The sequence below is a fragment of the Poecile atricapillus genome, chromosome 18 (genome assembly GCF_030490865.1).
Source record: "Poecile atricapillus isolate bPoeAtr1 chromosome 18, bPoeAtr1.hap1, whole genome shotgun sequence".
Classification (NCBI taxonomy): Eukaryota; Metazoa; Chordata; class Aves; order Passeriformes; family Paridae; genus Poecile; species Poecile atricapillus.
In genome coordinates, this window is record NC_081266.1 from 8,450,053 (window position 1) to 8,465,419 (window position 15,367).

The 15,367-nt window shown below is 37.9% G+C and overlaps 1 protein-coding gene across 1 annotated transcript in view; it reads right to left on the reverse strand.

Annotated features, from left to right (window-relative positions):
• Positions 1-14: 14 nt before the first annotated feature.
• Positions 15-15,367, reverse strand: part of LOC131586077 (1-phosphatidylinositol 4,5-bisphosphate phosphodiesterase zeta-1-like) — a 54,673-nt gene continuing 39,320 nt past the window's right edge. Inside the window, exons 11-14 of the mRNA XM_058852814.1 lie at positions 9,792-9,964; positions 6,761-6,893; positions 5,062-5,211; positions 15-1,635 (exon numbers count right to left, since the gene is read on the reverse strand). Coding sequence (XP_058708797.1) covers positions 1,550-1,635; positions 5,062-5,211; positions 6,761-6,893; positions 9,792-9,964 — 542 coding nt within the window. The 3' untranslated portion in view covers positions 15-1,549. The remainder of the gene's footprint in view (positions 1,636-5,061; positions 5,212-6,760; positions 6,894-9,791; positions 9,965-15,367) is intronic.

Sequence of the window (15,367 nt, forward strand, 5' to 3'; positions counted from 1 at the left end):
TTTCACTATATATTATTGCAGATTGTATATGACAGAGTCCCAGAGCTCCAAGGCCGTGTACTGAAGCTTGTTGTGAAAAGCAAAGGAACATTTGTGGGAGCTGTTAACATTCAACTGAGCAGTGTCCAGTTCAATGAAGAAAAGTGGTACTCCCTGGGAAACAGTGTAATTTAAATGCTCTCCGAGATGATTCAATTATTTGCCCACTCACTAATGTTTCTTTATCCCATTTCCCACGGTACATTTTGTCTCAGTTGCCCTTGAGAATAGGCAGTCATCTGCTGAGCACATATCCTAACATTTCATAATGCTGTTGTCTTAAATGTGCTACCATGTTCCTGCCACAGATTCCTGACAGCGTGAGTTTAAGGAATCACGTGCTAAGGACTTGTAGCAATATGCAGAAGTTCTTATGACAGCAATGAAGGGCTTGGTTTTGTTAATATTAAATAGTACAGTAAAAATACTAAATTCTCAGTGTGTGGGGCCGCATTCTTTGCCCATTAATTCCACTGATGGTGTTGAAACAATGCTGGTAATGATGTAATTTATCATCATTGCATGTGATGAGTTCACCAGAGGACCATGGGATGGTTCCCTGACAATACATTTCCCTGCAGATGTCCAGCAAATTTCATATTAAATCTTATCCAATCAATACTTTGGGTTTTTTAAAGAATGTTAGAAGTTTTGATACAATGTCACATTTAATCCAGGACATTAATTTGTCAACAATATGTATCATTGTTTCTTTTATTCTGACATCCAAGAGGCAGATATAACTGGTCATTTGTGTGAAGAGAGGAGGGAGAAGCTGATGTTCATGAATAAAGAGATTATATTGAGTGTGAGCTTTCAGGGGGGATTTATTTAAGCTCATGATGCCACAGATATTTGTTCAGCAGTCTTCCCACATTGCAGTCCTATGCTGCATAAGGGGTTCAAGTCAATACATGCATTGAATAGACTTAGAGCTATAAATATATATTTATATATTAAATAATTAACATGAGTGGTTCCTTTAAGTTCACAGATGCTAATTATGATCATTTTCATGACCCTCCTCTAGACTCTCTCCAAAAGATCAACCTCTTTCTTGTGTTGGAGGCCCCAAAGCTAAATGCAACTTCCCAAGTGGGACCTCCTGAGAGCAGACTAGGAGGGTAAAATCACCTCCCTCAACGCTGATTTTGATAGCAGATGTGGGCTATGTTTCCACTTTTTCCATCAGTGGGAACTTCCCCAACCTGCCCTGACTTCCCAAGTGAGGGATCGCGGCTCAGGCCAGTTTCCTCAGGACCTGTGGATGTTTCTCATCACGTCCCATGGACCTGTGCACCTCAAGGCTCCTTAGGTTTTCTCAGACCCAGTCTTCTCCTACAGAAAAACAGCAGTAGGGCCAAGGACAGCAGCCCTTATTTGGGATACCCCCTCCATAATATTCCCTCTGGCTTCACAAAATCATTGTGAATGTGCCTCTCTGGGAATCAGGCCACTGGGGCTGTTGCAAAGCCACAGATGTTATTTTAATGATTTCTTCTGCAGAATATCATCGATAATATGAAATATGAATAAAGAGTGATGCAGGTTCCAGCTTGATGCCTTCTTTGGATATCAATGGAATGTTACGGTAACCTGTAAATATAATGACACCTTTATTAGTGTATTAACCACAAGCACAAATATTATGATGGAGTGTTTTTATGATCACCAATGCAAACAAGGCATAATTTATGATTCTGTAAGTAGCTCTTTAAAATAAAATGAAATTATACTAGAACTGAATATCATTTGTGCTGGTTTTTCTCATTTATATATATATATAGTATTTCAATTCTGGTATTTTTGGTGTCAGAGTGAAAAAGCCCAGTGTTTTGCAGGATGTGATATTTTTTCAAATGGAAGACTTTCAGCCCAGTGATATTTAAACATGGGCAAACTTACATTGTAACATCCCAGGTTATGTGCTGCACACATTGTTTTGAGAGCAAATGAAAGAACTTGTGAATCAGCAGTGATAGCACCTACAGAACGGTGCTGCAGCAGCCATGCACTGTGCAGCTGAGGCAGAAAAAAGTGAAGTGTAAGACTTTCTACCATGACTTCTTAAAAAGTTAATTTCATATGAGTAATTCACTTTATCAGAGATAGGTCATGCCATCATGAAGCTACGTGTTCATCTGGTTATTGAAGCATTTGGAAAAGCCATAGTTCTCAATTTCAAACATAATTCACTTACCTGCTTAGAAAACAAAACAACTTTTTCTTAAAAATCCCGGCCTGTACTGCTTTATATGACTAAATGTCCCTTATTTAATAACAAGTGACAATGTCACTTATGGTTAAAAAAAATTCTGTGTTTTTTCTATGTATATATGTAAATAATTCCAGCTATTTAAGTAAGTCTGTTTTGTAGAAGTATCCATGTTCTGAACTGCAGTTTTCAAAATCCCTCTTTAGCTGTGTGTGGATGCCTGTGGAGTCTTTGGGAGCCACATTTACCTGGGTTTGGAATTTCTTGCTTCTTTCATACAGAATCATAGAATTGTTTAGATTGGAAAAGAGCTCTAAGATCATCAAGTCCAGCCTTTGACTGAACACCTCCTTGTGAACCAGGGCATGGCACTGAGTGCCACATCCAATTGTTTCTTGAACACCTTCAGAGATGGTGGTTCCACCTCCTGTCTGAGCAGCTCTTTCTAATAATGGACAACCCTACCAGTGACAAAATTCTCCCTGATGTCCAACTGAACCTTCCCTGGCACAGCTTGAGCCATTTCCCCTTGTTCTGTCACACTACACATAAGTTCCTCTGGTATTTAAGGTTCAGATTCTAGGCAGCAAATATTAAAGCTGGTTGTAGGCAATTTACATTTGAGATCAGTTTTTAAGGCATGCACACAATATGTGGAAGGCTTGGTTGATTTCCTATCCAAAGATACACTTCAAAGACTAAGACTAATTTCTGAAGACTTGTGTTCTAGCCCCTACCTACAGAAGATTCTACAAAGTTTCCTGAGAGAAGTAAAACTTCTTTTTTGTTATTGAAATTGCCCCAATTTGCATTAAATGATTAACTACTCTTGGATCCCATGATAATAGAGTTAAAAATTGAGTTCCTGTCCTGTATTAGTATTCACCATGGCAGATTCATTGGCACAGGGACTGTAAGAGAGGACTCCCCCCTCCTATTTGCCTTTAACCACCCAGGTAGAGAATTTTTCTCAATTTCAGCCCCTCTGAGTATAGCTACAGAATCACTACATGGAAAATCAAATTCTGCTGCAGCTGGACAGCGAGCATTCCTCCCCAGTGGAGTCTACAGGTAGTTGGGAGTCTGCTGCTGGGGAAAGGAAGGCAGTGTGGATATAGATTTGAATCCTTTCAAAAGAAAATGCAGAGGAGGGAGGAAATGGCACAACTTTGCCCCTCTGGCTGTCAAAGAAAATAAAAGATGTAAGCACTGCTCAGCTTTTGGAAGCAACTTGCCCTCAGGGAAACCTCAGGGATATGAATCCTAGGGACCTGGGGACAGTCCTGTAGTACAGATTTAAGCAATTGGAATGCTGAAGACTAAGACTGAAATCCATGCTCACTCTCCAGCATATTAGGCAGTTCTTGCCTTGTCTTCTGCTTGTTGTGACTCCCTCTGCAAGAACATTATTTTCCTATTTCACTGTTTAGAGAGTACTTGGGTACCTAAAGCAAAACCATCGTTCCAGACCTGCTTTCAGAGATCTCAATGTTAAGCATTGCAATGAATGCTTGTAATAAATTTTGAAATTATTTATCACTTTACCTCTTAGAAGCATTTTATTTATGGCCTCTGGGCATTCTGATAGCAAATTACTTTTTTTATATTGTGTTAAGTGGGGATTGGGGTAATTTGTTTGGCATCATTTATAATTTTTGTACCTAGACTCACTCCCTAGAATTTTAATTATTGCACTGAAAATGTTTCTTCAGAAATCTACTGCTCTTACTTTTCCAAAATATGAATCCCTCATTTGTAACCAAAATTATAAAGACATTAAGCCTCACTGAAAATTTGTATCTAAAAAAGCCTCAATCAATAATTTTGCAAGTACTTGTAAGCAGCAGTGCCTGATATTTGAATTTGTCTCAGATATTGCGAATTGTTAGGTTGAGTGTTCTTTCATTATCCTGAAGTATACAAATAAAAGGAAACGAAAAGGTTATCAGTGTAAAAATTCATGTTGTAGAAAAACAACTGAGCTCTAAGAGTAATGTCATTTTTCTTGTATAACTCCTCAGCCTCAACTAAGAATCACAAGCAGCTTTATGACTTCCAAACATGAGGGAAAAAAAATGCACCATTTAAAATCCTGTTAAGCTTAATAAAAAAGGTGTGGTGCCTGTTGCCAGCTCCAGTGTTTTGCCTTGCCGTCTTTATTCACTAATAAAAGCTGTTTGTTTTGTCAGAAATGGCTTTGGAAAGCCAGTGTAGTAAACAGCCATTTTACATAAGCCTTTCTCCTTGGCCTATTGGCTTCTGTGTCTGCTCTTTATGAGCAGCCTTTTCATTACAAAAGTTCCAGGAACTCTACTGGCTTAACAAAAGAAACTCCAGCAAGAAAAATACCATGAATATTTTGCCCTATTTTTAACCATTGTGCTCCACTCTGAAAAGTTGCAGATAGGTTACCTGAGGGGGTTTTGGTGGTTGATTTTGTTTTAATTTGGTATTGGGTTTTGAACTTATCTAAGTGCACAAAACCACTGTCTTCATAGCAGCTCTGACTAGTCTCACTTCTTGCAATGAATTAAAATACCACCTGAGCAGTTTCCATCTAGAATGGAACACTGCAGTGGGAAGAATCACCTGCCATTAATATTGTTCTGATTTCAACATCATGGATTTGCATTCAGAGAATATGTTTATTTCAAAAACAGAGAGTGCCATTTATTCATTTTGTTACAAAATCGTGCTCTAGAAAATAAACATAGTGCTGAAGTCTCTCAATGCTACAGTAACAAAAAAAGCCTGGAATGTTGCAGATTTTTTTGAGCTGTTATAGGTGGTTGACATAAAAATATTACCTGTATTCAGGCTCATCACAGGTAAAGTGTACTGGCCAAGGAATTCGTTGTTACACAGAGAAATCTCATCCTGCACGCAGAAGCGTATCATTGCCAGTTCTGGAACTTGGATGTTAAAAGAGAATGTTTCATTCCATTTAGGGCTCAAAGCTAATTAAAGGAGAAAAGAAACAGGATTAAAATATGATTTCTTTTTTTTCTACTCTATAACTAAGCTGCTATCACTAGTTTGAACTGGTAAAGAGTTTCTTTTACCCTAGGTATCTGTGCCCATTTAAACAAATAACTAAACTCCCACTGACTGTAGTGGGGCAAAAGCCTAAGATAGTTGGTGTCATCCCTTAAAAGAGAGAAAAATGAGACAAGGATAGTCAGGTTAAGAACTTCTGCTCAGCTTAAATTTTCCTATAGCCATACCAGTTTCATGCTTTTGCCAAAGTTTCTCCTTTCACAGTGTTGGAAATGAATAAATTCAGGTAGTAAAACGTTCACTTGACTAGAAATACAAAAAGAGAATGTGGAACAGGAGGGGTTTGCCTGGTCTTTAGCAATGTTCATACAGGGAAAAGAAATTCAGGGGCTGATTTAAAACAGCAGCTATCTATAAAAAAGAAAAAGGAAGCATAGAAGACAGAGGCACAGACAAAATGAGATCACAGAAAGCTTGTAGTCTGAGACATCAAGAAGATCTGTATTATAAAGATAAGGGAGTGCTCACAGACAGCTACAAAGAGTACACACTTCACCTGTCAAGCAATTAAGGGATTACTCCTACCAGAGACTTCAAATGAGACGAGTGATGAAGTTACAGCAATTTCTTAAGAAAACCTCGTCATTAAGTTAAGTTAAGTGGTTAAGGCTGGGATAGGGTTAACTTTCTTCATGCCAACCCCTATGGTGCTGCATTTTGGATTTTTGACTCAAACAGCACTGACTACACCCCAGTGTTTGAGCTATTGCTGAACAGGGCTTCCACAGTGTCGAGATTTCTGTCTTTCTCACTGCAGAGCAGCCTCCCCATCCCAGTGAGGGGGCTGGGGGTACCCAGGAAGTTGGGAGGAGGCACAAGTGGTACAGCTGACCCCAGCTGGCCAAGGGGATGTTCCTTACAAATGGTGTCATGCTCACAGCTGGGGGGAAGGAGGAAGGGAGGGCATTCAGAATTGCAGTGTCTGTCTTCCCAAGTAACCTCAGAGCTCCAAAATGAAGCCTTGTTTCCCTGGGAATGGCTCTACACCTGCCTGCCCATGGGAAGTGGTGAATGAATTCCTTATTTTGCTTTGCTTGTGTGGGCAGCTTTTGCTTTATCTATCAAACTGTCTTCTTCTCTACCCGAGGGTTTTCTCATTTTGGCCTTTCCAGCCCTCTTCCCATCCAACTAGAGGAGAACAAGCAAGCAGCTCTTTGGAGCTGAGCTGCTGTCCAGGATGAGCCCACAGCAGTGTGAAAAAAAAAACAATTCCACCTTCCTTTAGAAAGGGGGAGTGCTCCCAGCTGTGTGTTTGTGCTTCCTTAATCTACCAGTCTAGAAAAATGGCACACACAGCATGAACTTCTGCTACAGATTTTGTGCCAGGAAATCCTAGTCTAGAGAGAAATAATTGCATTTTCTATAACTCCTTGGGATGCAAAGTTGGTGTTTCCTTATAAAATGTTGTTGTGCTTTGTTCACAGCCTCGAGGAGCAGACTGATGCTCACCATTGCTTCTTACAATACTAGATTTCTTTCTTGTTTGGTCCTCTGGTACACCATAGATTTCTATCTGCACTGTGGGGTCAGCTTTGTTTGTCCTAGAGATGCTGCTGGGTGGTAACTGATGGCCACTGATCAGCTGGAAAATTAAAGTTATATTGAAATAACTGTAAGAACGAACTAATTCACCACAGTCATATAGTCACCATAATAGAAATAGCTTTCAAAAGAAATTACTTTAAGTATATGCCAGTCATAAACTGGTGTAATAAACACAGTGGAATCAAGAATATGGTGCTTCCTATCTAATTTACTTATATATATATATATAATTTTTTTTTAGAAATATTGTGGTTTAGGAGCATGTTTTAACTAGATCAGATTGGTCTGAGCCCAGTCCAAACTGACCTTGAATGGTTAGAGGGATGGGATACACATAACCTCTCTGGGCTGCCTGTGCCAGTGTTTCACCACCCTCTTTATAAATAAATAAATATATAGATAAATAAATAACTGAAATAATATTTTAAACAATAATTTTCAGGTTTTTTTATTCAATAGCTATACATAAAAATTATATTTTGCTACTGTACAAAATAATCCTATTGGAATCAGCCTACAGTGATTTTTACATTTTCTGCTATCGAGCTCATGAATTCCAATCTGTGTGGAGTGGATCAGCATCAAGACCCACCGTGACATCAGCATTGTGCTACAGGGTATGTAGCAGACTGCCTCACCTGTGCCTCATCTCTTGCACAGTGTTCCTTAGTATTAGACAAAAACTCTTCATTCAGTGAGCTTCCTGATGTGTTTTGACCAAAATTTCCAAAAACAGGAAATTTTGTCTCAGACTGCCCTGTAATCTGGCACCCAGACTAAGACAGGATTTATGAAAGTCACAACTTTGTCTGCTTTTTATCTATATTTCAGGGTAGCTAGGAAAGAGTCAACATCTGTGCAGTAATCAGCCTTTTAGGAATCAGTATATAACATGTATTGAGAGAGATATACAAGCCTGAAAGTCCAGGTGAAAGATATGACTCCCAATCCTGGTCTCAGGCCTAAGCATCATAAGAGATTCTTATTCCCCTGTCAACCACCCCAAAAATCAAAACCCACAAATCCCACACTTTGCTTTGATATTTTCCAGTGCTTGTAGCACCTTGCCCCAAGAGAAGTTCTAGCCTGAAATACTGAAGAGCAGTGGCTTGGCAAACACTGATGCTCTTTCTTCCTAAGGAATTGCTGCTGCCTTCACCAGGAATCTTTGCAATCACTGATGGGTTGCCCACTAAGGACATGGGAGATTCCTTGCCATTTCCTGAGGGCCATTGCCAAGGCCTGCATGACCCACTGCTAGACCTAGCCTAAGCCTCCCCTGGCATGGGAAAAGAGTGAGTTCTTTCAAGCACACCATGACCCAAATCCATAAATCAAATCAATTTTTGACATCCAAGGTGAAGCAGACATACAGAGTGATGTAAAAATTTAGGAAGCACCTTGAACATCCCTATTTCTGCTTCAAAGGCTCTATGCCTCTTGATGGGAATTGTGGCACATTGGGTTAAGGATAAGGAATTCAGTAACATCAGGCCCTATGTGATTTTTCTATTCTTCATTCGTTCATTCATTCATTCGTTCAGAGAGATTTGCCCTTTAGATGTTTTCTATCTTTGCTTTCTGTTGTCATTTCTGCATTCATCTGGTTAGTAACTTTTTCAGCAGAAGCTGCTTTTCCTTTGACTCCTGCTCCAAATTGCTTTTGTCTTCAACCACAATTTCCTGGTTTTTGCTGCTGGCTATGAATGGGGCTCTCTGTGCCCTTCATTCCCTCAGCCAGTGGGATGCCATTGCCTCTCTGCAGCCCGCACTATCCAGCCTGAAGTCTCAGTCTAAAGTCCTCAATCTTAAACACAGCCTTTCTCTTCTCCAGCTCCTTCCAAACTCAGACACTTCCTCTGCATTGACAATGGTTTTGCCTGTCTCCTGCATTACAATTCAGGGTTTCTCCTCATCCTAATTCCAGCTTCATACAAATTAGGGCTAAAATAAGTGATGTATTTGCCTGGCTGCCTGAAATCATCCAGCAATGTCTATTCACAATTGGTATGCTCACTGTCAGGACACTAGAATGTTCTTGATTAGGTGCGTGCATTATGTAAGTATTTTATAATTGTCACTAACTATTGTTTTATCTCTGCTATTTATTACTCTGAAAGAAACAAAATAGCAATTACACACTAATTATATGCTAATTAAATAGCATTTATGCAAGTGGTATTCTGTGTAATCAGAAATATTACTTTTTCATTGGGAAAAGGGACTTTTCTAATTAGTGAACAATTATAACAAATCTACTTGACCTCAAAATAAAGGCCTTATCTAATCATTTATTTGTAAATGGCATGCATTTCAAGTATTTTTGGGAAGTCAATCACATTATAATTTGGGAGAAGTAGAAATAATTCAAAGACTTATTAATTCATCCCTCCTTTCACCCTTATTTATACCATTTAAGGATTATAAATAGTCTTTTATATATGCATAGAAAGATAATGAGACTTAAAAGAAGCATAAAGCTTCCTATCTTATCTTTAAAAATTTCCATTTGTCAATTAACATTATAATAGTACAGGTGGTATTATTGATAGTGAAAGAAATAACACCCAAAGTGCACATTTGAATTCTGTGTTTTCAGTTCAGCTTCCACATGCACAATTGTCTGGCCCCTTTTTCAGCTACATTATTTATATTTATTTGTACAGCATCATTAAAAATCATGTATTTTTACAGTCTCCTGGAGGCTCTGAACCCCTACATATTTTTAGCAAGCATAAGTGAAATACAGATGGGAAAGCACCCAAGCAGCAGTTGATACTCTGTGAGAGTTTTACCATCTTGTTGAAAACATTAGTTCCCAACAAACAGGAATAGGAATAAAATGGGGAAAAAAATTAGATAATAATTGCATCTGAAATACATAAAATTTGCTTTCCCATTTTCATGGAACAAAACAACACTTCAGTCATCTTACCCTTATTGACAGAGACATTGGTTTGCTGTATCCTCCCACATTTCGGGGTGTAAATGTGGTATTGCGATCCCTCAAGAATACAGGTTTCAGCACATAGCCACAACCACCATTGTCCAGGAATTTTCCATCTTGCAATTCCATTTGTGTTCCCGGTGTTTGGAAGTTTAAGGCCACTGTAAAATTATATCAGTATTGATTTTAGTGAATTAGATTTGATATCATTTTATAAAAAAAAGTTAAAAAAAATTTCAAATGAGCTTAAGATATCTACATCTTTCAATTCATATGTAGGATCCTGTTATTTCCCTTAAATTAAGTGATACTCAATAACGAATTATTTGTGCACAAAAACAGTACACTCTTTAGAACTGCACCCTCTTTTAAGAACTAATCTATAGATCTTTTTTACATTGCTATACCTCTCTTCCCTTTTCTTTCTAAATTAGACCTTGGAGAATATGAAATAAGAGATCCTTCTCTCTGCAAGAACTGAATTCACATCCTAGTTTCTCTACAGCAGCAAGACCCTGCACTCCAAACCTGCTATCAAAGATCTGGTGCAGAAGTCAAAACCTCAGGATTGTATCTAACCTTAGTTATGGTGCAGAATTCATCACAAAAACATCTCACCCAGAAGATTAAGAAGCTTTAGTTTAGTTAGAATACTCAGTGAAAATACATATAAATTTATAGAACTAGAAGCAATTTTAAAAGTGTTCTTAAATTTATGTGAGCACACACTCTCTTGGAGCTTAATCCTCAAGTACTGGTGATTATTCTAAGAATACACCTGACAGATTTTTTCCTTTCCTTGGCAGTTCAAAACATTTTCAGTTTGCTGCAGCACCAATAATAAAATATCACACTTCTCATCAACAGGATATTGTAATTCATGAGATAAAGCCAACATTGAAATAGACCTGTTTAATGAAATTTCCCCCTATTCCAGTGCATTGGAGCTTCTTGTCACATTCCAAATAGAAAATGCAGAAGTCAAATCAGCAATGAATTATGACATTATGAACCCATGACATGTGTTAAACAGAGAATGATAAGAAGTCATTTACTTAAAAGGATGGTTTGGTAGGAATGAAAAAAGAAGACTTTAAGCAGTTCAAGTGACCCATAATAATTCATAAAGAGGACCTTATTACATTTTCCTGGGAGATAATATGAATGTATTGAATGAACATTTGACATAATGCAAAAATCCTTATTGCAAGTGGAAAACACACAAAATTGTTTTCACTGCAAAAATTACTCATTCCTTCACTGCTTTGATGATCATTTTAAAATATTCTGAAGCAAACAACACAAATAGGAATGAAGCAGCTGGTACAATGGACCTGATATTTATAATATGATATATAAACACATGTTTTTGGTGGGGTTACTTCTGAAGAGCTCTGGTTCCGTAGTCTCAAAACCAATGAATGGGTGGAATACATGAAGTGCTCCCAGAGTGCATCATCTGTTTAATCTGAAAGGAATCCCATCTGTGCTAGCTAAAATTGCTCTGCATCATGAACCAACATGCAGCAAGTAGGAATAACTGGAAACCTTGTCTAGAAAAACCTCAAACAAAACAAAAAAAGCCTCCAAAACAAAACACAACATGCACTCCTGCTTTGATCTAAGTGTTAATGTAAAGACATGATTTTATGTTAATATACACAGGAATTTTGTTTTACCTTTAACAACAGAAACCAAACTTCAGAGTGTTCATATTGCCCATTGCCCACCATTGCCTTTTTTAAACAGGGTTGGTATTTTCTTGGTATGGTTTTGGCAGCGGTTCAAAATTTTCTCTTTATGACTCAACCCATCATCCAGAAACAGCCCCAAATTTGGTGCTATATGATGCTTGTATATTTTAATGCACTGAATCAAGCTGTGCAGAGGATGCTACAGGAGCTGCAACCCTGTGGCCCCTGGAAGTCTGAACTACAGATAAGCCAGGATCTCTCAGTCCTCAGGTGAGTCCTAGGCCACACTTTCAGGATACGTGGGTTTAAAAGTGCAACTGAAATTAGGCACATCGAACAGTCAGCTTCAAATAGCAGCTTCCACATGATGAACCAAATTACATGATTGCACATAATGAGACTATTGCTAAATTTACCAAGCTTTATAGGCGACTAAGCAGGAAAATCTGATGTAACAACAGCAACAAGCAAACGAGAATACTTTATATTTTATCACATTAGGAAAATTACTTTTGCAACACAAGTGAAGGGCAATGTTATTATGGGTTGATATCTCTAAACATCAGCACTGTGTTTTCACTTAATTTAATTTGACCTTAAGAACAAGTTAAGAAACGCATGGAACAGTAGTTTTAATTTACTTACTGGTTTCTTTGTATTGCAAGTTTTAAGGTGATTAAGCAAATGTGAGATTTTGTGTCATATTCTCTGAGATGCAAACCTCTACTAAAACTGTTTACAGGGCTCATAGCTGCTTGGAGCCTCCCAGGGCACTACTTTATGGTGCATTGATGTACAATTTTTCTTTTTAATCAGGTGCAGTATAGCCCTAACACTTCTTGAGAAATGGCAAGGATCATAAACTAAAAGCTATGCCCAGCAGCTTGGGCTGAGCAATATCTTTCTGCAAACAATCCTGAACTTCTACCCAGTGTTTCATTTTAGCTTTGGTGAATTCAAGAGCAGAACTGTTCAATAATATTCTTTGTACTTTTGTTTTATGAAACAGTATAAATATAATGCATGTATGAAGAGAGATTTAAACTGACAGTTTATTTTGGAAAGAAACCCAAATGAGCTTGCAATGAAACCATCTGAGCAGTACATAATCTTAATGCATGGTTTTCATGGGGAAGTAAAGGCATCTGAAGTTGAACACGGTGTACATTAAATTTTCTCCTCAGTCCTTTCATTAAGCACCAGAAGAATTTTAATATTGACATCAAAATCAAAGCAGCACAGCAAAACATGGGCTTGGGGAACAACCTGAGCAAAGCAATTCTTCACTGTGATTCCTGCACCTAAAACAGATTTAACTATTCCTAGAACCATGAGGTTAAATCCCCTTCAGATCAGAGTATTGAATACTCAAATCATCTTGCAAAGTACCAAAGCTGCCATGGCAGTCCCAGTAAGCCCCAGGTGTAAATAACTTCATATGGCAAATTGAGGTTAGGAAATAGACTAGCTCCAAAAAATGAGCCAATCCATAATACACAGAAGAATATTATTTTTGACCCCAAACCTCTGTATCACAAGCAGTTAACTGAAGTCAGTTCCACCACTAATTGCAGAACTAAAGACACTCTAAATATTCATACACAGCACCTTCTATAGGTGCCACCATTCAAGACATAATTGATTTGTGGACTAAAAGCAAAAGCTTTGTAAAACCAAAATGAGAATTGTGACTGTGATTTGAAGGCATTGAGGAAAACTGCACATCTTTTGATCCTGCCTCTCATTAATATTCCCAGTGGGACTTTTAAATTGTAATTTTTTATTTTTTGTTCTTTGCTTGCTGGTTCTATCAGCTACATCACAACCATAAGGTTTAATGCATTTTCCCATTTAAATGGGAAGATTTTAAAATAGATAAGGACACATTTGTCACCATTTTTTCTTGAAATGGGTTACTTAATTGCATTTTATGCCATTTAAAAATGCATCTCAAAATGTATCAATTTTACGCCCTTTCAAAAAAACTCATATTCAGAAAGCACTCACAGTGCCAATGTTCCTATCCCCATGGTTTACCTCACTCATTTGAATCTAAAGAGATGTAATAGATCACACTTTTATCAGCCTTCTTGTCTTGCTCTCAGCTCTTTCCAGTTGTCTGTGCTCTTAAAGTGGGCCACTCACAATGAATGCAACGAAAATCTGTGCCTCAGATATCCCAAATCTGAGCTGAATTCCACCCAGCCTGGGAAATGCTATTGCAAACAGGAGCGTATCCTAATGCTCTGGAATGTTGCCATTGGTTATGAGATGATCAATGTGATTGGATTTGAAGCCACTGCTTTCATTCCACACCAGCACTCCAAGCTGGGCACAGACTGTCTAGGCTTTCTTCTCACATGCAGGTCACAGCTGCACTCAATCCATCACTGCCCAAATTTACAGAAATATTTCAGAAGTCCAGGAAAGATGGAGCGAGACTATTTACAGGGGCATAACAGGACAGGGGGGAAGAGCTTCAAAGTGAAAGAGAATAAACCCGTGAAGAGGTGAGACCCCACACAAACTTTATGAGCAAGGACTTTGGTCTACTAGACCAAAAATAAAGAAAAAAAACCTCTTTTTTTTCTACCATAAACAAAATAAAATATATAATGATTGATTTTCCTACAACACAGAGCAAGCTTATATGGACAATATACATTTTGGCATAAAAAGTATCACCTCTCTTCCTGGCAAAAAAAAAAAAAATCAGTAAAACTGTATTTTTTCTCTTCCCTAACAGACTCCAAATTGTATTAATCTTAATGATAACTTCTGGCTTTATTTTTCACCTGCACATTTTGAAATGGTTGTTTTCACTCTACAGAAGCTTGATTTATGGCTTACAATGTGAGGGATTCTGCCGTAGGAAGAGGGACTGCTCCTCTGAGAGCTGAATAAACGCATAACTGCATGACATAACATCCTTAAAATGTGCAGTCAGTCTTTTTTGTATGGTCTTTGGGCCAGTTTAATACTGTGGCTCTAAAGACACTGTCATTAGAAATGTGAAGAATCCAGTCACACAGTTCATAACTGCTGACATTGCTCCTACTTCATTACAAGTGGTCCTACTGGAAAAGAGATGTCAGGTGATTAAGAGTCCTCCATTGTCCAAGTAAATCTGCAAAGGGTTTAAGTAGAGATCCTCTCTTGTGAGATTCTCATGGGAAAAGTACCTAAAGCATTTCTGATAAATTATCAGATCTGAAAATCTAAATTGATTTTTGCTGTCTAATTAATGTGTCAGTCTGAAAGTCACACTTCAGTGTAAGTCTGAGTATTTTTGGTTGTCATTTGACCAATTTTACACATGAAACGTTTCCAAAATAATTTTTAAAATTTACTTAACTTGTGATTCTTGGCAGAAAAGTGAATATTATCAGCTTCCCTCTCCTGTTTTAGTCTGGAGTCACTGACAGGTTTTAGAACAAGATCAGCAACTACTTCAGAAACAATTGTGTTCCTGCAATTTTTTCCCATCTTCCTTTAAAATTTATTAGACTTCACATAAATTATTTACTATTCTATTGGTTGTCTGCAGTGAAGACAGCTGGAAAAACTGATAAAATGGAATTTCAGTGTTTCTTTGCTTTAAAGTGAAATTCCAGTATCTATGACACACACCAAAAACTGCCTAAAAAGAAGCAGAATAGCCCAAGAGCTTTTTCATAAACCTGGCAGTAGAAGCATTTCTGCAGAAGAGACATAAAACCTTCATTCAAAACCACTCCCAGCATTTGGAGCCATTCCAAAGGAAAGTTGTGTGCATTTGGAGAGCTTCAGATGTTGAATCATATTATCCCACCTATCTTGCAGGTGTCTACACCTGAATTAGCAGTACCACTTCACTCTTTGTGAAGACTA